The 25,419-nt window shown below is 45.3% G+C and overlaps 1 protein-coding gene and 1 long non-coding RNA gene across 4 annotated transcripts; both read left to right on the top strand.

Annotated features, from left to right (window-relative positions):
• The first annotated feature begins 4,833 nt into the window (after positions 1 to 4,833).
• On the top strand, positions 4,834 to 6,453 carry LOC127313212 (L-type lectin-domain containing receptor kinase IX.1-like). Its single transcript, XM_051343766.1, has 2 exons — positions 4,834 to 5,337; positions 5,630 to 6,453. The coding sequence occupies exons 1-2, from the start codon at positions 4,868 to 4,870 to the stop codon at positions 6,405 to 6,407; spliced, it is 1,248 nt and encodes a 415-aa protein (XP_051199726.1). The 5' UTR covers positions 4,834 to 4,867; the 3' UTR covers positions 6,408 to 6,453.
• A 5,083-nt stretch (positions 6,454 to 11,536) lies between these two features.
• LOC127317444 (uncharacterized) lies at positions 11,537 to 17,588 on the top strand. 3 transcript variants are annotated; one of them, XR_007861147.2, is made up of 6 exons: positions 11,538 to 12,167; positions 12,310 to 12,487; positions 12,806 to 14,220; positions 14,322 to 14,430; positions 15,637 to 16,966; positions 17,161 to 17,588. It is a non-coding gene; the product is annotated as an uncharacterized lncRNA (long non-coding RNA). The 3 variants fall into 3 exon arrangements; XR_007861146.1 differs by having other exon boundaries at positions 11,542 to 12,167; positions 14,164 to 14,220; XR_011747920.1 differs by having other exon boundaries at positions 11,537 to 12,167; positions 12,310 to 14,220.
• The last annotated feature ends 7,831 nt before the right edge of the window (positions 17,589 to 25,419 follow it).

Below are 25,419 nucleotides of genomic sequence, written 5' to 3' on the forward strand. Positions count from 1 at the left end.
GGCCCGCGTCGCTTCGCCTCGCTTTTCGTTGTGTCCGGCGTGCCCGGAGCGTCCCCTGTGGGACGGGGCCGGACTTGGGGCGCCGGACACCGTATCGAGACGCGCCGTACAAAATTGGGCTTTGGGGGACGCGGCTGGAACCATTTTTTGGTCCGGCGCGCCTTGCTTTGGGAGACGCTTTGGGGGATGCGACTGGAGATGCTCTTAGACGCCTCCTGCTTCTATGAGGACCTTCTCGTGGTCTTGAGCAATGCTCGTTTTGATTGATTGCAAAGAGCGTGCAGGATTCTCTTTGCAATCAATGAAATGGTCCCGGAGAAAGAAATCAGTCTCTTCAGTCCAGCGGATGCCTAAAATTCATTTTTCCTTTGAATTACTCATTTTCGCTACGAGAGCAAAACGTGCGTGAGAGAGAGGAACGCTGAGATCGTGGGCATCTCGCCAGGATGGGCAGCGACACACCAGGTTTCTCTTTCTCAGGCCTGACGGCGGCCGTGGCAGGTCTGGCCTGGCGGCTCAGGTGGATGGCGGCCAGCACTTGGGCGACACGGCCTCCTCGGAGCAGTCGTGCTTGTCAAAGATCAACTCATGGCGTCGATGAAATAGCTGGCGTTGGAGCTGGTGCCGGATCAGATCGCCACAGGTCAGGAGGTCACCAGATCGCCACCGTCAAGAGCGCCATCATGCACCTGGTGGACTTTGACGGAGGAACAGGTGATTGGGTCCTGCGGCGTAAGCATTGTGCCCGTACATCACTAATGTATGTGAATGTGAAAGTGGGCAAAGATTAGGCACGGCAGTAGGCATGGCTCGCGCGTTAGATCACCCGGGGTGAGTTGCTTACTTTTATGCCTAGCAATGCCTCGAATAGTTATATTTTCAATGAGGAATTCTGCACGGAAGACCTAACTCTTTTCTGGTTGTAGTATGACGACACCATGACCACTCAACTGATTTTAGTCTCTCTCTCTCCGGTGAAGTTTTTCGTAAACAAAATGCATTTTAGAGGAGTAAGAGGTGAAGCATCATTCCAAGTACAAATGCTTGGGTGTACAAATGTATTTTCGCCAGTACAACTCATTCTTTATGTGTCTTTTCTTTTTATTTGAAATGGAGGATATAACCACAGTCCGCTTAAAGTGCTTGTAGTTCAGCACAGAGTGTCTCACGAACTACCAAAGTTAGGACCAGTCTGTCAGATGAATGAATACTTGTCTTTGAACTAAGATGCATTAGAGTACATAGATGTTATTTTAGCTAATAACTTTTTCCTACAAAAATATATGTGAATACATTTATGCTAGACGAGTAACCGAGTAGTCAACAATTTTTTGAGGATGCAGAGATATATTATAGAAGCACGAGGATAACGTTGACATATGTATTTATATTGTTTGCACCTTCTTCATTTGTAAATGTCATTTATTTTTGTTGCGCTTGAATAATTAATATTATTGTTGGTAGAAAATAATTTATGATAACAAAATTATGTGAACAAAAGGATAACCATCTTGATAATACCATCACTAGATGCCGGTTGTTTTTGGAGTTGCTACAGAAAAAGACAGTGGTATTTTCTCCTACTGAAAGATGGAGTGAACGGTGGAGTAATTATATGTTTCAGAAGCTTCCGTAAAAGAACGCAATAGTATAGGTGGTGAATGGTGGAGTAACTATATTTTATGAATATACTGTAGAAGAAGATAATAGATTATCCCCACCTAAAAGAAGGAAGTCGTATAGGCGATGAACGGTGAAGAACTATGTCTTTTCTAAAGGTACCGTAGAAGAAGGCAGTAGTATTTTGCCTAGGTGAAAGAGACGACGAATGGTGTAATAGCAGTATTTTCCTTGAGTAATAGGTAGTAGTAGTATAGACGAAAGCCGGTGAAGTAAGACTAGTCACAATGCATAGTATCATATAGAAGTATCATGCGTATGATACTACATGTTACTAACTCCACAATGCATGGTATCATATACTAGTATCATAGTCTCCATATATTAATTGTTTTGTAGAATCTCAATGCAAATATATGTACAAGATTTACTTGACATTAATTTTTCTAGTAGTATGTGCTATGGTACAGTATCTACCTATGATACTAGTATCCTCTCTCTCATCCTTAATTGCACTGCCACATAAGCATTTTGCATGCATGGAATGCATGATACTACCTATGATACTCCCATTGTGGGTAGTCTAAGTACATTTCCCAATGATGCCGTAGAAAAAGGTAGTATTATTTTTACAAACAAAAGAGAGGTCTGATGGTCGCAATAGTATAGGCGACAAATATGTGGAGGTAGAGAAGGCAATAGTACTATTCCGGATAAAATAGGCTTAGAACGGTGACGTATTGTTATTTCCTTAGTTGCTTCAAAAAAAAAAAAGACTGGCAGCTTCGATTCACATAACAAGCTCTGATGATGGGATATGAAATATTGGCTCTCCGATGAAGGTCTTCATGACTGGGCCACCCCACGTAGGTAAACGTTTCGTCATATAAACAACCGACAACACCTCCCACTTTGCATAAGGGGGCGTCCAACACAATAACATGTCGCAGGTGTTGATAACATGGTGACATCGACGGCAGGCCTGATACGGTCAATGCGTTGATCTCACTTGGAGATGGGTTCGAGATAGATGGTGGTTGCGAACTCTGCGACGTGTGCAATGGCACACCCTCAGGGTTTTGCTTTTTGGATGATGTGCGTTGGTGTACCGTCAGGGAGTATGTTCGTGGTCCCCCCTTCATCGTAGTTTTAGCGAGTTATCGCTAGGTAGGAGGCTTCAAGTTGATCTTTGTATTCTTCTTGTAAGGCATTGCGAATAATTTAATAAAAGAAAGCTGTGTGCATCCTTTGGATGCAGAGGCTGGGGCGATGCTCCTTGATCGAAAAAACTAACAAACTCTTACCTTGACCAAACTCATCAATGTCGCCATCTCCACAGAAGCTGCCATGCAAAGTCCGCACATTGCCGGCCAACCACCTACCAACTGTCAAGTCGTGTATGTCCAACCCCCGGAAAGGATGCAGGAGACCACAATTTTCAAGATGGTTTCCTTGGGATCGTCGACGTCATCTGGTTTTTGCACCTCAAGATCTTGGTCTTCACCCCAAGATGTGACCTAGGGTTGAGAAAACGAGATTCAACATCCATTGGTATACAATAATGATGATCTCAGGGTTTTTGGTGTTCATGGAAGTTTTGGAGGAACCTAATCTGTGGCATTTTTCTATCTGGATTGTTTGATTAGTATCAATCATATGATTTGTCCTTAGAATTCATTTGCATTAGGTCAAAGGGAATACAAGTTTTACCATGATTGGGGAATTTAGGAACCGTCCAACCAAAAGAATCTAACGGTGGATAAATTAGTAGTACTGGAAAGTATTAGGCAAAAAGTACTGCAAAGTACTAGGAAGTACTGATTTATTTTTTTAGTTAAAAGGGCAGATAAGTCATTTTTGAGTCCAATGGCCCCACATGTTCATCTCAATCTATGCGATTCTCTTCCCCACCTGAACTTCCCAGTGAGTTCTTGACCATGATGAATGAGCACCTGATGCTTTAGAAGATACAATCATACAAGGCCAGCCAGCCTGAAGTCTGAAGAATACCAATTCAGTTTTCACAAGAAAAGACTGATGTCATTTCAAAAAACTTTCCTAAGCTAAAATTTAACTTTCTACTTTACAACAATAACAACACTTGGTTAATTACTGAGACAAAAAATACTGCTGCAAGCACTCTTTTGTTTTCTGGAGGTTCATTGGCTTAGATATTAAAGAATCCATGCCTGCAGCAAAGCACCCATCAGCGATCTCTGAAAATGAATTTTCTGTCATCTGCAAGGCGCGGAGGTGGTGGTGGAGTGCAGCCGTGCAGGGACGACGCCGCCGCAGGGGTTTGGAGTGTGAGATCCCGAGCGGTTTGGGTGCCGTGCACCTGCCGAGAGGTGCATAAATCTTGGGCGGTTCCTGGAGGACGCAGGCGAGTCTGGCGACCTGCTAGGAGAGGCGGCCGAGGTGCAGAAATGGAGTGCAGAGGGGGAGATCTGATTCGGCGGCGCGTCCGGCGTCGTCTATTTGCGCCGGTATTAGAGTAGGCACCGGCGGCACGGCAAGGGGGCAGCGTGTCCGGCGAGGGTATCAGATCGTGGTCGCCAAGTGGTGGTCGCTACTCGCGAACGAGGCTGGTCGTGCGGGGTGGGTCTGCAGGGGAAGTTACCATAATACCCCTGATGAGGTTAAGTTAAACTGTAAATTAATTAAGACAGATCGGACGGACAGAATAAATCGGACCGGTAGTACTGGAAAGTACTCGGTAGCACGCCCCAATCACCCTAACAGAGCTCCAAATGGAAACTTTAATCCAACCTAGCATTTGAAAACAGTTATATACATTTTATGTGGACAAATCAAACAAAACAAAACCTGAAGAATTCGAACGTACATGATATTGTTGACCTCCCTTTTATTTATTTCCACGTTCATACAAATTAAAGTGGCAGTAACAGTGGTGTACAATGTAGATACTGTAATAAAAATATGTCAGTTGTGATCGAGTAGGGTAATGATGTAATTTTTACAGAAAAGGACGCATTGCCATATTTTTTACTACATGAAAGGAATTCTTCCAAGACAAAAAGTACGCACGTGCACCTTGTCCAGACAAAGCACACACCTCTTCAGCCGACTGAATGTTCGTTGTTTTTGGAAGTTTCTCTACTATCTGTTATCCTTCTATACTTGGAAGTTTACAATGTTCCACTTAAAAATTGTGAACTCGGCATGTTTATTGGCAGATTTGAAGACAAAAAACACTGGACTAATTGCAGGGCTAGTTTCCGCGGGTATGTTCGTACTATTTGCCATAGCCACATGGCTCGGCTACCGCCAATATCGGCAAAGGAAGAGTATATCATCTAAAGATGCAGACATCCCTCTCGAAGACATGGACACCGAGTTTCAAAGAGGGGCGGGGCCTCGGAGATTCAGGTATAGCGAGTTGTTGCGGGCGACACGAAGATTCTCTGACGAGGAGAAGCTCGGCGAGGGCGGGTTCGGGGCAGTCTATCGAGGGTTATTGCGTGACGAGGGGCTCCAGGTGGCTATCAAGAGAGTCTCCAAGACGTCGAGTCAGGGGAGGAGGGAGTACATCGCAGAAGTGACCATCATCGGCCGGCTGAGGCATCGCAACCTTGTCCAGCTCATCGGGTGGTGCCATAAAGCCGACGAGCTCCTCCTTGTCTACGAGCTCATGACGAATGATAGTCTTGATGTCCATCTGTACAATTCAGAGAAAATCCTAACGTGGGCAATCAGGTACGTAGTACGATGGAATTGAGTACCTATTTATCACTCCAATAGCGCTATATTTAAGCGGTCACACATTTACATGTTGTGATACACCACATCATTTAAACATGTGGAATCAAGCATAAATGTTAACCTAAAGTTGCAAAATTCGTGTTATTTGTCAGTCACTTTAGAAATGTAAATCTCGGATGAATTTCTAGTGAACTTTCCTCTTTTTGAGCTGTTAGTGAACATATCTCTTCTGAAGTGTTCAAAAACCCAGAATTTACTTCTGATATTTACCCTGTGACATGTGCAGACACAAGATCATTCTTGGCATTGGGTCTGCACTGATGTACCTGCATCAAGAGTGGGAGCAGTGTGTGGTGCACCGGGACATCAAGCCCAGCAATGTGATGCTCGACTCGTTGTTCAACGCCAAGCTGGGGGACTTTGGCCTCGCGCGCCTCGTCGACCATAGCCGGGACGCACACACGACAGCGGTGATTGCTGGCACCAGGGGCTACATGGACCCTATGTATGCGGTGAGCAGCAGGGCTAGCGCCGAGACCGATGTATACAGCTTCGGGGTCGTCCTCCTCGAGGTAGCCTGCGGCAGGAGGCCCGTCGTCCAGCAGGAGGACGAGAGCAGGGTCCTGATTGTCGATTGGGTCTGGGAGCTGTACGGGACGGGGAAGCTCCTGGATGCTGCAGATGCGAGGCTTGACGGTGAGTTCGACGCGTGTGAGGTGGAGCGTGTGATGGTCGTCGGTTTATGGTGCGTGCACCCGGACTACGGCTGCAGGCCATCCATCCGGCAAGCCATGAGCGTGCTCCAGCTCGAGGCGCCGCTTCCGAACCTCCCGCTGGAGATGCCAGTGGCTATATATGTGGCCCCGGGTGGAGGATATGGGTCAAGCTACACGTCCCTGAATGGAAGCTACAACACCAGCGGACAGTCGTCGGCAAGTGACCGGACAGTGAAGAGCCATTCTTTTGCCGCTACCGGCACGAGGAGCGAGAGCGACGTCACCAAGCTGATGAATCAGGCCACCGGCACGACCGAGCATGTTCAGTTTACGAACTACACTTCCTAGCATGTATGTGACTTAATTCTTATCTCTAGGAACTACTCCCTCTGTTCGCATACACGACTGAGTAGTGAGCGTGTTCGGTCCGGCGACTACGCTTTCAGATGTTAACCATGGAGTGACTACTGACTAGTTCAGTTTGCTTTGGAAAACTAGATGATACCCGCCGCATTGCTGCGGGACATTTTATTATATTTCTAAAATAATTAACCAAATAATAAAACAAACTGTTTATAATAAACCTCAGGAAAGATCTCGCAAAGGAGGTTGATTCCGAAATTCATCGCCGGCAATTGGATAGGCCATGAAGTGGCCTTGGATCTGCTCAAGAAAGTAACTTTCCACCTCCGGAAAGCAAAGATAACACCGTCGTCACCATCTTCATCTTCCACCTCGCCTCCACGGCCGGCCAGGTCGATGTCGAGGATGTCAAGGGCGCATCTTTGCAACCCGCAGTGCTTATTGCAGGGGGGGGGGGGGGGGGGGGGCTTGGCAGGAGTAGCATACGATTCCATCCCCCACCTTGGGGACTTGACATCGCAGCTGCTCGGCCATCCACCGGTGCCGCACCAAAACACCAGGGAAAGAGAGCCCCTACTCATCTCCATCGATCCACCGTCCTCAATCCTTCTTCCCCACCCCTCACCACCACGGCCGGCCAGTGGGAGAAGAACGAACAGACCAAACATGGAAATCAAAGAGGGGGAGCAAACCTTGGGCTTATTGACGGAGATCCTTGGGGGAAGGTCGAGCGGCGCCATCTCCAACCGCCGGAGTTCCTTGCCGCGCCGCCTCCACCACCACACACACCGGATCTTGCCCAGAAGATCTGGCGCTAGACTCCCAAACGACGGCATCCAGCCGAAAACACTAGACCTAAACCTATCTACAGCACCGGCGCCTCCCCCTCCCCATCTCCGGCCGGCAGTGCCGTCGGAGAAGGGACGGGTTCGGCCCGGTCTCCCTCGGTCAACGGGCAGAAGAGTGGATGGGGGCGGAGAGGGAGGACGAAGGAGAGAGGAGCGGTTTTTATTGTAGAAGAAACTGAAATCTATGAATTCTGCAAGGCTGGAGTGATTAAACAAATAGCTACGTCTACCTATGACATTAAGTTAGCATATATTTGTAGAAGAAAAATTATGAAAGGTATATATAAATGTAAACCGAAACAAATCTCAGGGCACTTCAAGTTGTATATATGGTGCTTACAGAATACAAAATGGAATATGTAGATCCTTACAGATTGTTGCATCATCGTCCCACTTAGGCTGGTCATAGTGGGTAGTATCATATAGTAGTATCATGTATATGATATTTTTCTATGATACTAGATCCATAATGCATAGTATCATAGACTAGTATCATAGTTTTGCTATATTAATTGATTTGTATAATCCCAATACAAATTTGTGTACAAGATTTATTTGATACTAACTTTTCTCGTGATGTGAGCTATGATACAGTATCTACCTATGATACTCTAATCTCCTCTCTCATCTATAATTACTTGCCACATCAGCATTTTTGGTGAGCTAGGATGCATGATACTAGCTATGATACTAGCACTATAGCTAGCCTTATTAGTATTTGAATAAATTATTCCGCCTTGAGTAACAGATGTACATAAACAACTAAAATCAGATGGAAGAAAAAGCATTGTGACCGGTGAGTAGGACTCATGCACATGATAAGAGACGGTGAACATCGACCCGCACGTTTGGGACTCGGGGACGCTGGAGGATGATATCAAGGCCAATCATTGTGTTGGAGATTTGAATTTAATATAGTGTTCAATTTATACGGCAGAGTTACATGAATTATACATGCAGAAATACAAGTAGTGATACAAGCTGTTTAATGTCTGACACACGACTTTAAATGCCACCAGTTGAGAGTGTTTAGTACTTGCATTAAAATGGATTGCATCATATTAAATGTAACCAATCATCTTGCATTAAAACTTTTTGTTCACCACACACCACTTTTTTCACAAAACATATCGAATCTCTGCTTATAGTACAATTTTGAAAAACAATTGATGTACTCATGGTTCCCTAGTACAAGAGTAATTGTGAGAAACAGATTCTCTATAATGTGTGGAACGTTCTGCTAGCAGTGGTTAATTAGCTACGGTGAAGGGATTAACTTAGTTGATTCATCATGTCATGAGATAGACACAACCATATAACAGTGATTATGCAGATAAAGCTCATAATCTGAATTTGTACTATGATATAAAAATATGAATATTGGAATTTATAAAACTAGTTTTATTTTATATTCTTGATTTTTTTAAACCTTAGAACAAAGACTAAAGCTCAAAATTTAGTAATAATTAGACTTTGAATAACATTATTTTTAAAATATGGAAATACAGCTTCCCAATCAATCATAGATGGAAATAGTCAAAATCAAAAAAATTGTAACACAAAAAAGTGTATACATTTTTTGTATCTGTGGTGCAGATAGTAAAAATACTGAATCATAATAAAAATATTGCATTTGAAATTATTAAGTTAATAAATTGATTGCGTGCATGTTGATTAATCCTCTTTCTGATTTGTCCATGTGATAATAATATTTAGTTCACCAATTAGTCGAAGAGTTCTGGAAAATTTCATGAAGAAAAGTAACATTTCTTACCACTGAACCGTTTGGCTGGGAAGAAAAAAATTACTACATCCTTTTTACCAAATAGGAACGAGATCAAGAAAAATCTGTACAGATCCAATCGCACAAGTGAACTGAGACAAAACCAAAAGAAACTACACTAGTTTGGTCAAGAGAATCCGGACGAGGACGACTAGGCTGCATAGACGAACCCACGCAGCTCGAGAACGGCTCTGTTGGAATTCGCTCACGGATCAATCACATCAAACTAGACGAACACATGTAGATATAAAATTTATCACCAAGGGTGCGTGTCGCACCCTCTAACTTTTTCTCTTTTTATTTCTTTTCTGATTTTCTCACGCTCAATCTTATGATACAGAACGTGTGCATATATATATGCACCGTGTGGGGTGCCCACACGGCCAGCCTTATTCTAGTCTAAACCAACACTAACTGCTAGTACTAGTCGGTAACTAAGCCCCGTCTAACTAGGACACTACAAACCAATACCAACTCGTAATCAAGGAAACTTAACTTGGCCTAAACCAACTATGGCAGAAAACGACCGCGCACATAGCTAGCTTGGACCTACACTAGTACTCACACGTGGTAATCTATTTTATTTGGACAAACTTCAATCAAGATTAAGTTAACAATCTCCCCCTAATCTTGATCAACGACTCTTTGTCTTCCGTGCTTCCTCTTATCTTGACTCCTCGCACATCTACGTCTTGTCTAGGTCTCACTCCACGACAAGTTTAATTGGCTCTCCCCAATTTTGACTTGGCGAATTTACGGAACAATTCAAACATGATCCGGACTACCTAGCCACGCTAGCAACCGTGGAACACACCGTCTATCCTAGCGCAATACATACTGACTACCTCGTGGACTACACCATCCACTCCAGCCTCATGTAGAGATAGGTCCTCATTAAAGAGACTCCCCTTCACTGATTTACGCCCCCTTCACACTTGATATTGATCCTCTCGTCTAGACACGTAGATGATTCGGTTGAGGCACGCTGATAGCTACCCGCTATCCTCTTTTTGCGTCTTCATCCATGGTGATATACCTCACCTGTGGACAGCCCCTCAACATCCACACGCATCAACTGCAACTGATCCTCACAGAGACAAGCACTTGGACACAATGACGACTCACAGACTCGACGACAACCGCACGTGTAGACGCGCACACACTTGACTCTTTGACTCATCGAACACCTTCGAAGACGACCTTGATGAAAATCCGCGGATAATGATCTTGACGAGACTCCTGGTACCACACCTTGGCACCACCTCTCCCATCAACGATCATCCACCACCTCGCCTCACCAACGACAACACCCTATCGTCACCTCCTTGTCGCTCAACCAAGCGACGATCGCTCGCTGCCTTGCTGGCAACAGCTTGCTCGTCGTCTCTACCCGGCCGCTCCACCGAGCAACGGTCGCCCGCCCCGAGGCGCTAGTAGGGTCTCCTCCCCGGGGCAAGCGCAGCTTCAAATCTTCGACCTCGCTCTGATACCAATTGTTAGGATTCGCCCACGAATCAATCACATCAAACTAGACGAACACACGTAGATACAAAATTTATCGCCAAGGTGCGTGTCGCACCCTCTAACTTTTCCTCTTTTTTATTTCTTTTCTGATTTTCTCACGCTCAATCTTATGATACAGGACGTGTGCATATATATGCACCGTGTGGGGTGCCCACACGGCCAGCCTTATTCTAGTCTAAACCGACACTAAGTCTTAGTACTAGTCGGTAACTAAGAGCATCTCCGGTCGCGTCCCCTAAACCGTCTCCCAAAACATGTCGGATCGAGCGTTTGGGGGACGTGTTTCGTTCGTGCCACGTTTGAGGGACGTCGCTCCCCAGTCGCGTCCTCCAAACAAAATTTCGGAAATTTTAAACTTAAGCGCGATTCGATTAGATTCGTCCAAACTTACATAGATTCGAACGAAATTTGACTAAATTTAAACTAAACCTAATCTAGAAGTACTTGCGGCGGCCGGAGGCGTCGTAGTACTGCTGGAAGTTGTACATGTCGTCGGTGACGACCTCCTGCTTGACGTGCTCGTGGACGGGCTCGTCGACGGGCTCGTCCTTCACCAAGCCGCTTGGTCCTGCCTCGCCGTCGTCGGTGAGGTCCACGAGCGGCTTGCCGGAGTCGCAGTGGCTTCCATGCCATTTACGTATTTGGGATTGCCAATGGGAACTACCAAACCTACAGTAACATATCTGCTTTCTTTAGTAGACAGAATTGAGAGAAGAGTCTCAAATACAACTCTATTAATGTCACATGCATGAAAATTGATATATGTCAACGCTATTCTAACCTCTATGGCAACATATGCAATGTGCACTATTGAAATAAATCCCAAAATACTTAACCATATTGAAAAACTAAGAAGAAGGGTACTATGGAGTAAAAAAAACAGATGAAGGGGGAAAATGTGTCTCGCTTGCGGCATGGGACATGGTATCTTCTAAGAGCACAGGATTGCGAGCCCCTGTCGTTGTTCCAAGCGTCGCTGTCGCTGGTCCCACCCGCGGGCAGCTGTTACCGCTTGGCTTTCCGCCGCCTGTCAGCGCTTTCGTCTGGTTAGTCGGTTCTTTTGGAGGTCAACGCTGCGGAGAGGAACGACCAGCAAAAATACGGTGGAGCTGAGCAACGGCCGCCGGGTTCAGTCTGCCTCTTCCAAGCTCGCCCCCCATTCATCGCGGGAGGTGCCTAATCGAGCTCCACCGCCTCCGCCTTTGTGCCGCCGGGTTCAGTCTGCCTCTTCCAAGCCCGCCCCCATTCAAGGCGGGAGGTGCCAAATCGAGCTCCACCGCCTCGGGCTTTGGCGCCGACGGCGGCAAGGAGCGGCACACGGGGAGGCAGCGCAGCGAGGCACTACCCCAGTGCTCCAACACCGAGGCGACGACCAGCGGCCGCTGGCCGTGCTGCCATTCGCCCCGAAGTTGTTCTGTTCCTACTGCGGCTGCCGCTGTGCCGCATCGACGAGGGGCTCCACCACGCGGACGTCGTTTGCGGCAGTGGGTCAGGTGGTGATTGGCCTCACCCTCCCACCTCTGGTTGCAGCGCAGCAGCATCTTTGGCGTGTGTCGCGTCCGTCGGCACAGCTAGCTCCTCCGAATCATGGTTAGTTTTGTCTCGCCCTCCCCCTACTGGTTGCGACCTCTTAGGAGTATGGAGAAGCTATCTCATACAATCGTGATTCTTGTTGATTAGCTACATGATTGCTTTTTCGCTTAGTTGGATTACTTTGCCATCATCGTTGCAGGTTCAGATGTGCACTTCAAGTGTTTGTTGGAATGCCTAAAGAGAGATTGTGTATAATAAATCAGCGAGCAATACCCAAATACAAGCCAATGGGCATGTTGATAGCCATGTGTACTGGGATCCTTTCGCAGGCGTATTTTGTACTCCCTCCATCACCTTCCTCATTATCCAATCTGCCGGTACACCTCCAACGTTCTTCTTTGCTGCTTCATGCTTGTGGGTGTGCTACCTCTGGGAACTGGTTTCACTTGTGATTTTGCATTTTCCGTGTTCAGATATATAATTTTGAGTTAGCAAATTTACAATTTGCCTGATTTTTTTATGTGCTCTGATTTTTGTATGAGTGCATGGAAGAACAATCATGTTTACTTTACTGTGAGTAATCCTTGTTTATAAAAATCTGATTCTTATTTGACATTTTATCTCCCATCTTGCATTCTCACTATTTTAGCCAACAAATTTATCATATAACTTTGGTATCCTTTGCTACAATTCAGGTCTAGAACAGATTGCGCCTCCCATTTCCATAGGATCGTTGTAAATAGATACGGTTGGAGGATAATATATAGATGGAAATGGTTCCAACATCTACATGAATATATGCAACCCTGCCCCTTTTTCCTTTCAGCAGGTTCTCAAGTGAATTGCTTGTGGTGCTAACATGGTACAAATATTTAATTTCAAAGATTCTTATTTGGGTAGAACAAGTAGTATATTTCTTTCACTTTTCTGTTAATGTTACGATGAATTCATTTTAGCTGTCGTTTGTCTCGCGATTTATTTCCTTCACGTGCCTTAGTGCCTTCAAAGAATTTATCTTTCGCTTGCTCGCAAAAAAGGTTATCTATTATGCAGTCTTGGACTAAATACATCAATTTTCTCCGGTTGTGCAAATGTAATATATGACTGATTCATACTGAAGACAAAACATTTTAGAAACGTGTAGTAACACTCGGGTTCTATCTATTTCTTAGATGCGTTTTCTTTCTTGCATCACGTCCGAATGGTAGCAGTTCGCGAAAATCTTAGATTGCGTGAACCAGCGTCATTTTATCATGGAAAATAAACAAAAAAAATTATAAACTACGAGTGCACCAAGCCAAATTATTAATGCCGAGTTGCTAGAGGAAGGAGGGAAGAGAAATTATCACGTATTTTTTACCACTGTGCTCGAATAACGTCTGACGAACCAGTGTTCTTGCAGGCCATCAGAAACCTACTGGCTTGCAAATCGGGTGCTTATCATTTTTTAGGGGATTGAATATTCATTGGGCTAGAGGGGAGGGAATGCTTGAGAATCTTGTGATCTTGGAGTATTGAAATTTCTTGCTCTTTTTTTTGCTGGTTTGATCCGAACACGCATTACGGTGGAATGGAGGTTGATTTGAGCAAATTTCACTTGGTTCTGCTTGAGTCCCCACAATGTTGGGATGATGTGTTGTACTGGAATATGGTGTTCGTGTGTATGGAAATGCGCTTCCACTTGGTACTTCTTAATCCCCCACAATTTGGGATGATGTGTTGTACTGGAATATGTTGTTCGTGTGTATGGAAATGCGGGAGCCTCAAGCATCCGTAATTGCTCTCGCTTGAACTGGTGTAGAATATTAGGAAAATTTAAGTGAAAATAATTGTCATTAAGTACATATGTTTTTATTTTGCCATTCTTCTTTGTGTGAATATTTACTCTTAATTTTTAGGCACAAGAAAACTAAGTTGCGTCGTAAAGCAATACTGGATACACTACACTCCTTAACCAACTTTGGTCAGCAGCAGATTGTGTGGTGTATGTTATGTTTTCTGTCATTTGGGGGTTCATTTCCTCCTTTCATGTGTTATTTGTTTTCTTACCCAGTTGTAGGTCTGGTGGCGTTGTGGTTGTTGGTAATGGAATGATTCCAGGCCGCTTGAGGTATCATGCACACGAATCATATGATGTTCTCATTCCTTGCTTCGTATTTTCCAGTTCCTCTATGTTGCATTTCATTTGTTCGCCCTCCAATTCTTGGCTAGGTTCTTGCCCTCATGTTTACAGCATCGTCATCTGCGCTGCCATTGCCTACGTCTCCTACTAGGTTAATACTCTTACAACATGAGTTTCTAGCTCCAATTTGTTGAAAAGGTAAGATGCACATTCACTCATCCATAGGTCCAATGAATAAATCATTGAACTGCCTGGCTTCAGTTTTCCTTTTTGTGTGAAATAAAAACAACTATGTCATCGTATCATTTTTTTCTTACGTGACCGCTCTTTGGTTATTTCACGGTCATATTGTTGATTTATTCTAGAAAATTTGTGTTCTAGATCATTGATCTGTTGGGTCTTAGTGAGTTGCCACACCATTGGTGTTCTAAGTTAGATTTTTGCTCCAGTATAGTGCTTGCATTGTGTCTCCTAGAAGTATAAACGACGGAAAAACAGAGGTCCTGCTAAAATGATGCTCCCTCCATTCCATATTATAAGATGTTATTATAGGACGGAGGGAGTAGAATAGAAGGTTTCTTGATGATGTAAGCACTTGATTACTTTTTTGAAGCTTTGTTCGAATGTTGAGATGGATGGTTAGTGCTGACAACAATATCTTAGAACTTTTTGTACCGCCTATATGTTTCAGCATGGTCAAATAGTTCATTTTGTCTAAAATGATTCCATCATCATCCCTCACAATGAGAGATACCATTTTAATGTTGATGATTCTCTTGACGATTAAGTTTTGTGTAGGAAATGCAAAGATTGGACGTTTTTGTTTATCTAGACGGCTAGACCTACTGCTATATACTAGCTTATGTTAATATTTAAGGCCACAATGACTGCATTTCCTGTTGCGGGAGTTAACTTATGTGAAATTAATCTCAGATGTTTCTTGACATGTGTTTTGACCATATGCAACGTTGCTTACCGCTTCTACAAATTATGTTTTTCTTGTGCTCAGTATATGTCCATGTTTAAGTCATGTATCTATTGCTATGTATTTGTACTAAACTACTAAGTTCAATGTTGTTCAAGGAATTTAAATATCTGATGAGCTTCATAGGCTTCAAGTCCTTGCATTTTGCTATTGGTTTTTCCACTGCTCAACGGGTCGTTTTCTGGTTCGCGGTGTGATTCGTGCACTGTTGACAGTCATGTCTATGTGAAAAGGGTGCAACTGACATTGCTGGTCTGATGCATGCATGCCATAGCCGTTAGGATGGTGACATAGATACTTTTGCGATATTCAGTTAAGCCTGCTTTTCTGGGATTTAAAAGCACTATGTTATTCTAGATTATGCATTGGCTTATTTTGTAGGATAGACTTGACAGTAGTTTCATTGGTTTATTTTGTAGGCATGGTTTGTAAGCAGTGAAAGAGCCCCGCCAAAGAATATTAACTCAAAAGAAGAAAAAAAATTGAGAATTTACAGCAGGAGAGTTTCCTACCGTGTACTTTATTATCAAAAGATTATTATATAAAGAGGCCTATGTACAAGGTCCACCAACGTCGAACCCAAAAAGTCCTAACCTAACAGATAGAGAAACAACTTTGTGTCAACATTTATTGACTTACAAGATAGAAAAGGGAGAGTTGCTACAGAAATATATGGGCGATCAGGTCCTTGAGTGGTGATTGGAGGTTTTCTTTGACTCTGCAGCCAATGATGGTGAGGACTTGGGAAAATTGTATCTGAATATTAGTATAACTCTCTAGATATTGCTGCCTATGAAAAAACATGTTGCTTCTGCACGTGATTTGAGCTCAGAGGGTTAGGTGTACTATTTTCAGTACTTTGAAGTTATGTCTATTAAAAGTACTCCCTCCATCTCAAAATAAGTTGCTTAACTTTTTGTAGATACGGATGTCTATAACTAAAATGTGTCTATATACTTTCATATATAGACTAAGTTGTGCAAGTTATTTTGAGACGGAGATAGTAGTTTGTCTGTCCATAGATTTGAGCTATTTTTCACATCATGCACTATTGTTTTAACCTATAAGCATTGTACCATACACTTACCATGTGTACTACTGCAATACAAGGTTATTCAAAGACAGAATTGACACCGTTATGTATAATATGTTGTTAGACAAAAGAATAGCCACTCCAAAAAATTAAACGTTGGTACCAGAGGACGGCGCAGCAAAGCGCGCTGGGTCCATCTAGTGTAAACCAAAAGACAAAGGTGGCTTAGGGGTTCTTAATATGAAAACTCAAAACCAAGGTCTTCTGCTAAAATTTTTGGACAAATTCTATAACCAGAAGGATATTCAGTGGGTGAAACTTATTTGGTCTACATATTACCAGACTTCTATATCTCATGCTACTAATGCTTGTGGGTCTTTCTGGTGGAAGGCTGTTATGAAATTATCACCGATTTTCAGAGGAATTGCACATTGCAAAATAGGTAAGGGAGACACATCCCTGTTTTGGAAAGATGAATGGAGTAATGGAATTTTGCATGATCTATACCCATGTCTATTCTCCTATGTGCAAAATGAAGATATTTCAGTTAAGGAATTCTGCTCTACAATTGATATCTCTGATATTTTTCATCTACCATTATCTTCGGAAGCTTTCCAACAATTTCAGCAAATACAACAATTCACACAGCAGCTAAATCTATCTCAAAGTAATAATGATGTCTGGACATTCCAATGGGGGGATTCCTATACTTCCAGGTAATACTATAAATTTGTATATAGATCGCTGAATCCTCCGGCTCCTTTCTCTTGGATATGGAATTCTAAACTGTGGCCGAAGCTAAAAGTTTTTGCATGGCTCCTGCTTGTTGATCGGCTGAATACCAGGAATATGTTTAAAAGAAGACATTTTAATATTGGCAATGACTATTCATGTCCTCTCTGTTCCTCAGGTGTGGAGGAAACTCTGGAGCACTTATTCTTCGCATGTCCTTTTAGTACCTCATGCTGGTGTACATTAAATATTACATGGAATGGAGGTTTCGAAAGAATTGATAAGATTACTGAGGCCAAAGCAAATTTCCAGGGGAAGCTTTTCTTTGAAGTATTTGTTATAGCTGCTTGGGGGATTTGGAAAGAAAGAAACAATTGGATATTTAAAAATATAGTTCCCTCAAGAGCCTCCTGGAAGGAAAGAGTAATAGCTGATTTAAGTTTGTTAAGGTTTAAGGTTAACCAAAACCTACAAAGCACAATCTCCTCTTATATAAGTAGAATTTGATTCAGCAGTTTAAACCTTTGTAAAGTGGGTGTATGCACCCGAGATGATGTAAATATTATGGTTTTAATATAGTGCAGTAGGAGCCTCTCCTACTATTTATGGTTCAAAAAAAATGGCGACTCAAAGGTTGCTCAGAACAACCGTGTCGTCTGGAAAATACCTGACGATGGAATGCCATGACATCAATTGTCCCGGAAGGGTGCATGGGTATGTTCCCAAGTATGACACAACATGGCGTGTGAGCGACTTTGTGGCGCACACTTGTGAGCTTGCAAGTATCCGCAACGACCATTGCAACATGTCGTCTAATCTGATAGCTCGGCTGTTGTACACTGAAATAGTGGAAGGGCAAGCCATGGGAGTAAGGGGCATAATTAAGAATGTGAAGAAGCATCATTTGTACAACATTTCTTATGGCAAGGCTTGGAGGGCTAAACAAAGTGCGCTGGAGATGAGATTTGGTTCGTTTTGAGACGCATACGGTGCAGTTGTTCGTTTATCGCGGACACTGCAGGAGAGGAACCCAGACACATATATAAACATCCAGGACTTGTTTTTGCCGGAGTACCCAACTTACAGGGTTCTGCATAGAGTTTTTTTCTCGTTCGGTGTCTGCATCGAATCTTTCGGGCATTGTCGACCCGTGTTATGTGTGGACGGCACGTTTCTCACCGGTCAGTACAAGGGTCAAATCTTGACCGCCATTGGAATGGACGGAAACAATCAAATCGTGCCACTCGCTTTTGCATTCGTGGAGAGTGAGAACACCGAAAGCTGGTTATGGTTCTTCAGACAGTTGAAGATTTCAATTGTGAAGGACACGCCGAATGTTTGCATCCTTCATGACAGGCATGCAGGTATACTGAAAGCTGTTAAGACACTGAAAGAGCCAGGGCAAGAAACGCCATGGATTGACATTCAGAGCCGTTGGTGCATGCGCCACCCGGGGGCCAATTTTTACACACAATTCAGGAACAAGAACCTTATGAATCTCTTCAAGAAGATGTGCATCCAGAACCAGCAGTGGAAGTATACTTTTTTGCTTACCAAACTCCAGGAGTTCACGAAGCAACAAGTTGTGCAGAGGAAAGCAGCACGAGATGCAAACATAGCAGCACATATGCAAGCAGTTGAAAGGATTCGTTGCATAGAAAACAAAAAAATTCCTACCGCGAGAACGCAATCCAAGCCAAGATGCAATCTAGAAGACGGGAGCAACGAGGGGATGAACGAGTCTCACCCTTGAAGATTTCCAAAGACTACAAGGTGAGGCTCTTGTTGCTGCGGTAGATGATCACTTGCCGCTTTCAAAAGCGCGTAGAAGATCTTGACGGTGCCACAATCGGGCAGCACCTCCGTACTCGGTCACACGTTCGGTGTTGATGAAGACGACGTCGTTCTCCCCGTTCCAGCGGGCAGCGGAAGTAGTAGCTCCTCCTTGAATCCGGCAGCACGACGGCGTGGTGGCCGTGGCGATGGAGATCTCCGGCGGAGCTTCGCTAAGCGTTGTGGGAGAGGAGGAGGAGGTGGGCGGCTAGGGTTTGGGGAGAGGGGTGGCCGGCCACTATGGGGTGCGGCCAAGCTATGGCTTTGGTGTGGCCGGCCCCCTCCCCTTGTCCCTCTTTTTATAGGTGGAACACCCAAGAGTTGGTCTACAAGTCTTCGAATAAGACCCCAAACCAAAACCTTACATATGACATGAAACCTACCCAAGGTGGGATTCCCACTTGAGGTGGGATTCCCACCTTTCCTTGGGAGGGGTTGGCCGGCCACCTTAGGTGGAGTCCACCTGGGACTACACCCCTAGGGTTGGCCGGCCATGGGTGGTGGAGTCCCTCCGGGACTCCGCCTTCCAAAGTGATTTCTTCCGGACTTTTCTAGAACCTTCTAGAACCTTCCATAAATGCACCAGATCATTTCCAAACTTGGAATATGACTTCCTATATATGAATCTTATTCTCCGGACCATTCCGGAACTCCTCGTGATGTCCGAGATCCCATCCGAGACTTCGAACAATACTTCGAACTCCATTCCATATTCAAGTTCTACTAATACGACATCAAACCTTAAGTGTGTCACCCTACGGTTCGCGAACTATGTAGACATGGTTGAGAACTCTCTCCGACCAATAACCAATAGCGGGATCTGGAGATCCATAATGGCTCCCACATATTCAACGATGACTTTAGTGATCGAATGAACCATTCACATACGATACCAATTCCCTTTATCACGCGATATTTTACTTGTCCGAGGTTTGATCATCGGTATCTCTCTATACCTTGTTCAACCTCGTCTCCTGACAAGTACTCTTTACTCGTACCGTGGTATGTGGTCTCTTATGAACTTATTCATATGCTTGCAAGCTATTTAGACGACATTCCACCGAGAGGGCCCAGAGTATATCTATCCGTCATCGGGATGGACAAATCCCACTGTTGATCCATATGCCTCAACTCATACTTTCTGGATACTTAATCCCACCTTTATAACCACCCATTTACGCAGTGGCGTTTGATGTAATTGTTGTCGTCAGAAACCCACCGGCGGGCAGCGACGGGCAACACCGTAGAGCCGGGAACAACCTAGAGCTGCGGCTGGCTGAGGTCCCTCCGAGCGACGGCCCGCAAAGCCTTCTGGTCACACGTCCGATGCTGATGCAAGGGCGTGCCACCTGACCTATACCTGGTCAGGGAGGTGATGGAGATGCCTCGCTTAGTTTCCTGCATGGCATACACGTAAACATTAAATACGAGCCTCGATCGGCTCTCAGGTTATCCTGTGAATCGGCTCAAGGAGCCGATCCACCCATGATTCGTATGGGGTGCACGAATATATGGTGGTCCTGCTTGATCAAGATAAAGCTAATGAGATCTACGACGATTTAGGGTTTTCACCGCATAATCGGATCATCCTACTCCAGGTTGGGCCTCGCGGCCACGCACGGTGATCGTAAGCCGATCCTAAACAAGGCCTAAAAACCAACACGAAGTTGATCCCCGGAACATCCTGTTTAGGACTAGCGAACGACACCCTACGCGCCGCTGGATCCTCCCCCCCTTTGTAAGGCCTAACTATTGCAGATATTAAACTAATCCTTGTAGAACAAGGAGCAATCGTAACGGATCAGATCTACTAAATAATGATCAAGCGGGGTGCCGCCCCCACACCTAAGATAGGTGTGAGGGCGGCTAGACATGCAAGGGTCGCACTACGATAGCATGTTACGCGAAGAACTATGCTAACCCTAACACATCTATGATAACTACGTTGCTCGCCATCAACAAGGCTTCAGTACGAGCAACGCATGAACAACGTGGAGCTTGTGCTGCCTAGATCGCAAGATGCGATCTAGGCAGCATGTCGCTTACCGGTAGAAACCCTCGAGACGAAGGAGTTGGCGATGCGCCGAGATTGATTTGTTTGGTTGAACGTTGGTTGTTGTTTATTCCATAAACCCTAGATACATATTTATAGTCCAAGGGCCTTTCTAACTTTAGACGTGCACCTAACCGTGCACGGGCAAAACTCTAACTAATCGACACGTAACCTAATATATTACAGATACAAGGGCAAACTAGCCCAAACTCAGCATAACAGGCCGATTCACGTAATTCTTCCATGTATATTTCCTTAAGTCCATCTTGATCACGGCCCACCTCTTGACTCGGTCAAATTCTGGTGATAACACATGCCCCCCTGGTTTTGGAATTATCAATTCCAAAATCACTCCGTTTTTTCTTCGTCGGGTCATGTCATGGCAGAGCAGAACCGTCGCAGCATTCTTCATCATGATGCCCTGTCTTCTCAACTATTCCGCGTGATTTGACCGTTGTCTTTGGGCACCGCCTCCTCGGAAACTGCTGTGGCATTGAATTTTTTCACCATAGCCCCTTTATTTAACCGCTCTGAGCAGTTTGCCACTCCATCATCCTGCTCTGTTCTGGCCATCGGCACCCAAAAAACCCCCAATCTCCCATAGCCATGTCTTCCTCTTCCTCCTCTTCCTCGTCGGTCTTTTATGACTCCTCCCCCTCCCGCGAGCCGACGCCAGAGTGGGGCTCGTTGGCGGCGCACGACATTCTCGCCCCGACGACGTGGGACAAGGAGGAACACGATTCCTCCATCTGGTCTGAGGATGACAAATCCCTGACCGACGGCGAGGGTGACCTTCAATTCCTCGTCGAAGGGGAAGAGGAGACGGAGAGCGAAGACGACCGCTTCTCCTGGGATGATTTCACCTCTTCCGAGGAAGAGGCGGAGGAAGACGAGGACGACGACGACTCCCTTGAAGGCTACCCACCAGCGAAGCGCCTCCGCACCTGGTGGGATGACGACAGCGAGGACGACGACGAAGAAGATGAGGCTCCCGTAGAAGGCTACGGAAGCTCCGATGAGGAGCCTCTCAGCAGCTGCGCCGGGGGCAGCGACGATGAGGGCAGCAACGGCCCCTAGATTAGGGACCAGTAGTAGTAGCTGGCTTTTGCCCTCTTCTCCCTTGAGCAATCGGCTTTTTTCCTTGTAAGGAATCCCCCTATTAATGAAGAAAAAACCCTTAATTAATTTCTTTTCCTTGTTAACCTTGCCGATTATCGAATGGCGTCATCGTACGAGGAGCCGATAGCAGAACATTGGCTCATATTGCTATCCGAGGCCAAGCTGTTACCTAAACACCTCAACAGGCCTAATTCTCGTCCAAACCATCAGATTGAATCCCTCAGCAACCATTAGGAGATTCGTCTCTCATATCATGATTTCTGGCTTGAACCGATTCCATTAACTTGTTAATCTGATCTTATTCCTTTAGAGTCGATATCAGTGTATCGGCTCTGTTTTTCCGAAGTCGATGCCCGTGCATCGGCTGCAATTGCATACTGTTATCTCCATACGTTTTCTCAAGTCGATGTCTGCGCATCGGCTGTGATTTTTTTTTTTACTGGCCGATTCTTAAATCGGCCCCCACATCTTACTGCCCATCGTCCCACATGCTTGGGAAATATTTCTTGAGGTGTTGACCATTGACAGCCACCGGGAACTTTTCACCGCTCAACTCTTCCAAAGATGTATGCATTACCCTTCAAGGCCTGGACAACTTTGTACGGACCGTGCCAATTAGGAGACCATTTGCCATATGCCTTGTCCCTGGTTCCTAATGGCAACACAGCTTCCCATACTAGATCACCAACTTGGAACTCCTTTGGCCTAACCTTTTTATTGTAAGCACGAGCCACCCTGGCTTTGTTTTCCTTAATCTTCTCCAACGACCAAAGCCTAAGTTCTGTTGCGTCCTCAATAGTGTCGCTCATCAAAGCTGCATATTCTTCAGCTGTCAAATCATTCTGAAACGTGACACGTCTTGATCCAGCCGTAATTTCCCAAGGCAATACGGCTTCCTGTCCATAGACGAGCTGGTATGGCGAAGTCTTTATAGCTCCATGGCACGACATGCGGTAGGCCCATAATGCTTCTGACAACTTCTCATGCCAATCCCTAGGGTTCTCGTCAATTTTCCTCTTGATCAGTTTGATCAGACTCTGATTGGACGCCTCAGCCTGCCCATTAGCTTGAGCGTAGTACGGGGATGATCGGATCAGTTTAATCCCCATGTCATCGCAGAACTTCCTGAATTCCTTAGAAATAAAGACCGAACCTCCATCGGTCGTGATAGTTTGGGGAATCCCGAACCTATGAATGACGTGTTCTTTCACAAACTTGATCACATCTTCTGATTTCACCTTTTTCATAGGGACGGCTTCCACCCACTTGGTGAAGTAATCTGTGATAACCAAAATCCATTCATGTTTTTTGCTCGACGCCGGATGGATTTTGCCGATCATATCCATGCCCCACCCCCGAAACGGCCAAGGCTTGATGATGGGGTTCATCGCTGATGCTGGTACCATCTGAATCTTCCCGAACATCTGACACGCTTGGCACCCCTTGTAATAATTGAAGCAATCTTCAAGCATGGTGGGCCAATAAAACCCTGATCGCCTGATTAACCACTTCATCTTATGAGCCGATTGATGAGTTCCACAGGCGCCTTCATGCACCTCATGTAAGAGCCGATTAGACTCAGTTGGCCCCAGGCACTTAAGTAGTAACCCTTCCAACGTCCTGTAGAACATATCGTCTCCTATGAGGACATACTTCATGGCTTTGTACCTTATCCGTTTAGGTGCCCCCCGAGCCGAATCTTTTAAATAGTTGAAGATTTCGGCTCTCCAATCATCCTGTTCCAGGAATTGTACCTGAACCTCTGATCCGTCAGATATATCCATATAGCCTGACGCCATTTGTGCGAGATTGTTGGCGTCGGTATTTTGGGATCTTGGGACCCAATTAAAGTTGATGTACCGAAACTGTGTCATCAACTCACGGCATTCCACCCAATATGGGAAAAGCGATTCACTTTCGCACTTATACTCATCCGTGAGCTGGTTAATCACCAACTTTGAGTCTCCAAAAAGCTCTACTGCTTCGGCTCCGGCTTCCAGTAGCAACTCCATTCCCTTACGTATTGCCTCATATTCTGCTACGTTGTTGGTGCAAGGGGTAGATAATCTTATGGAGAAGGAGTATTCTGCCCCCCGAGGCGACACGAGCAGAATGCCGATTCCACAACCATCGTCACAAACCGACCCATCGAAGAACATAGCCCATGCACGTATAGATAGTGCTGCTATATTGGTGCTGATCCGTTCAGCGATAAGATCGGCCAACGCTTGTCCCTTGACTGCTTTCGTAGGCTGATACCGGAGATCGAATTCTGACAACGCAAACATCCACTTACCAAGTCGGCCTTTCAAAACAGGGGCCGACAACATGTGCTTGACAACGTCTGATTTGCATATGACGATGATCTCTGCCGTCAAAAGGATGTGATGAAGCTTGGTGCAGGTAAAGAACAGGCAGAGGCAAAGTTTCTCGACCTCAGGATATCTTGTCTCCGCGTCCAGCATCCTTCTGCTGAGGTAGAAAACGACTTTCTCAACGCCATCGTAGAGTTGCACCACCACCGAAGCGATGGACGTGTCAGCTACTGACAGGTAGATGTAGAACGGCCTGTCTTGCTGGGGCGGAACTAGCACAGGCGGCGTCGTCAGATATCGCTTAATCTCATCAAACGCCTGTTGCTGTTCTGCCCCCCAGTGAAACTCGTCATCAGATTTAGTCTTCACCAGCGCCATGAACGGCTCGATTCGTCCTGACAGATTAGAGATGAATCGCCGGACAAAATTGATCTTGCCGATGAGGCGTTGGAGCTCCTTTTTCGTGGTCGGCGGCTGCATGGTACGCACCGCCTCCTGACTTTTCAGGCCGATCTCAATTCCTCGTTCATGAACCAGAAAACCTAGGAATTGACCAGCCGTCACGCCAAAGGCACACTTCTTCGGATTCATTCTCAGCCCGAATTTCCGAGTTCGGTCTAGGACGCGCCGTAGATCGTCCAAGTGTCCCTCCATGGAGACTGATTTGACGACCACGTCGTCGATATAGATCTCCACCAACTTGCCGATCAGATCATGAAATATATAATTCATGGCTCGTTGGTACGTTGCACCAGCATTCTTCAACCCAAAGGTCATGACCACGTACTCGAACAAGCCTATCGCCCTGGTACTCTGAATGCGGTCTTGTGTATATCTTCCGGAGCCATGAAAATCTGGTTATAACCGGCGTTGCCATCCATGAAGCTCAACACCTTGTGGCCAGCAGCGGCGTTTATCAACGTTTCTGCCACGGGCATTGGATATTCGTCCTTTGGAGTGGCTCTGTTAAGATCTCGGAAATCGATGGCCACGCGCCATCGGCCGTCCTTCTTTTCCACAGGAACGATCATCGGAGATCCACTCAAAGATACCTGCATGGCCTGATGAATCCGGCGGCCAACATTTTCTCGATCTCTTTCTTGACTTCTTCGAGAAT

The sequence above is a fragment of the Lolium perenne genome, chromosome 7 (genome assembly GCF_019359855.2).
Source record: "Lolium perenne isolate Kyuss_39 chromosome 7, Kyuss_2.0, whole genome shotgun sequence".
Taxonomy (NCBI): Eukaryota; Viridiplantae; Streptophyta; class Magnoliopsida; order Poales; family Poaceae; genus Lolium; species Lolium perenne.

Bases quoted from the DNA above. Each gene is read 5' to 3' on its own strand.
- LOC127313212 (XM_051343766.1), top strand. From the start codon at position 4,868: ATGTTCGTACTATTTGCCATAGCCACATGGCTCGGCTACCGCCAATAT. The intron at 5,338-5,629 runs GTACGTAGTACG...TGACATGTGCAG, and splicing joins ATCCTAACGTGGGCAATCAG to ACACAAGATCATTCTTGGCA.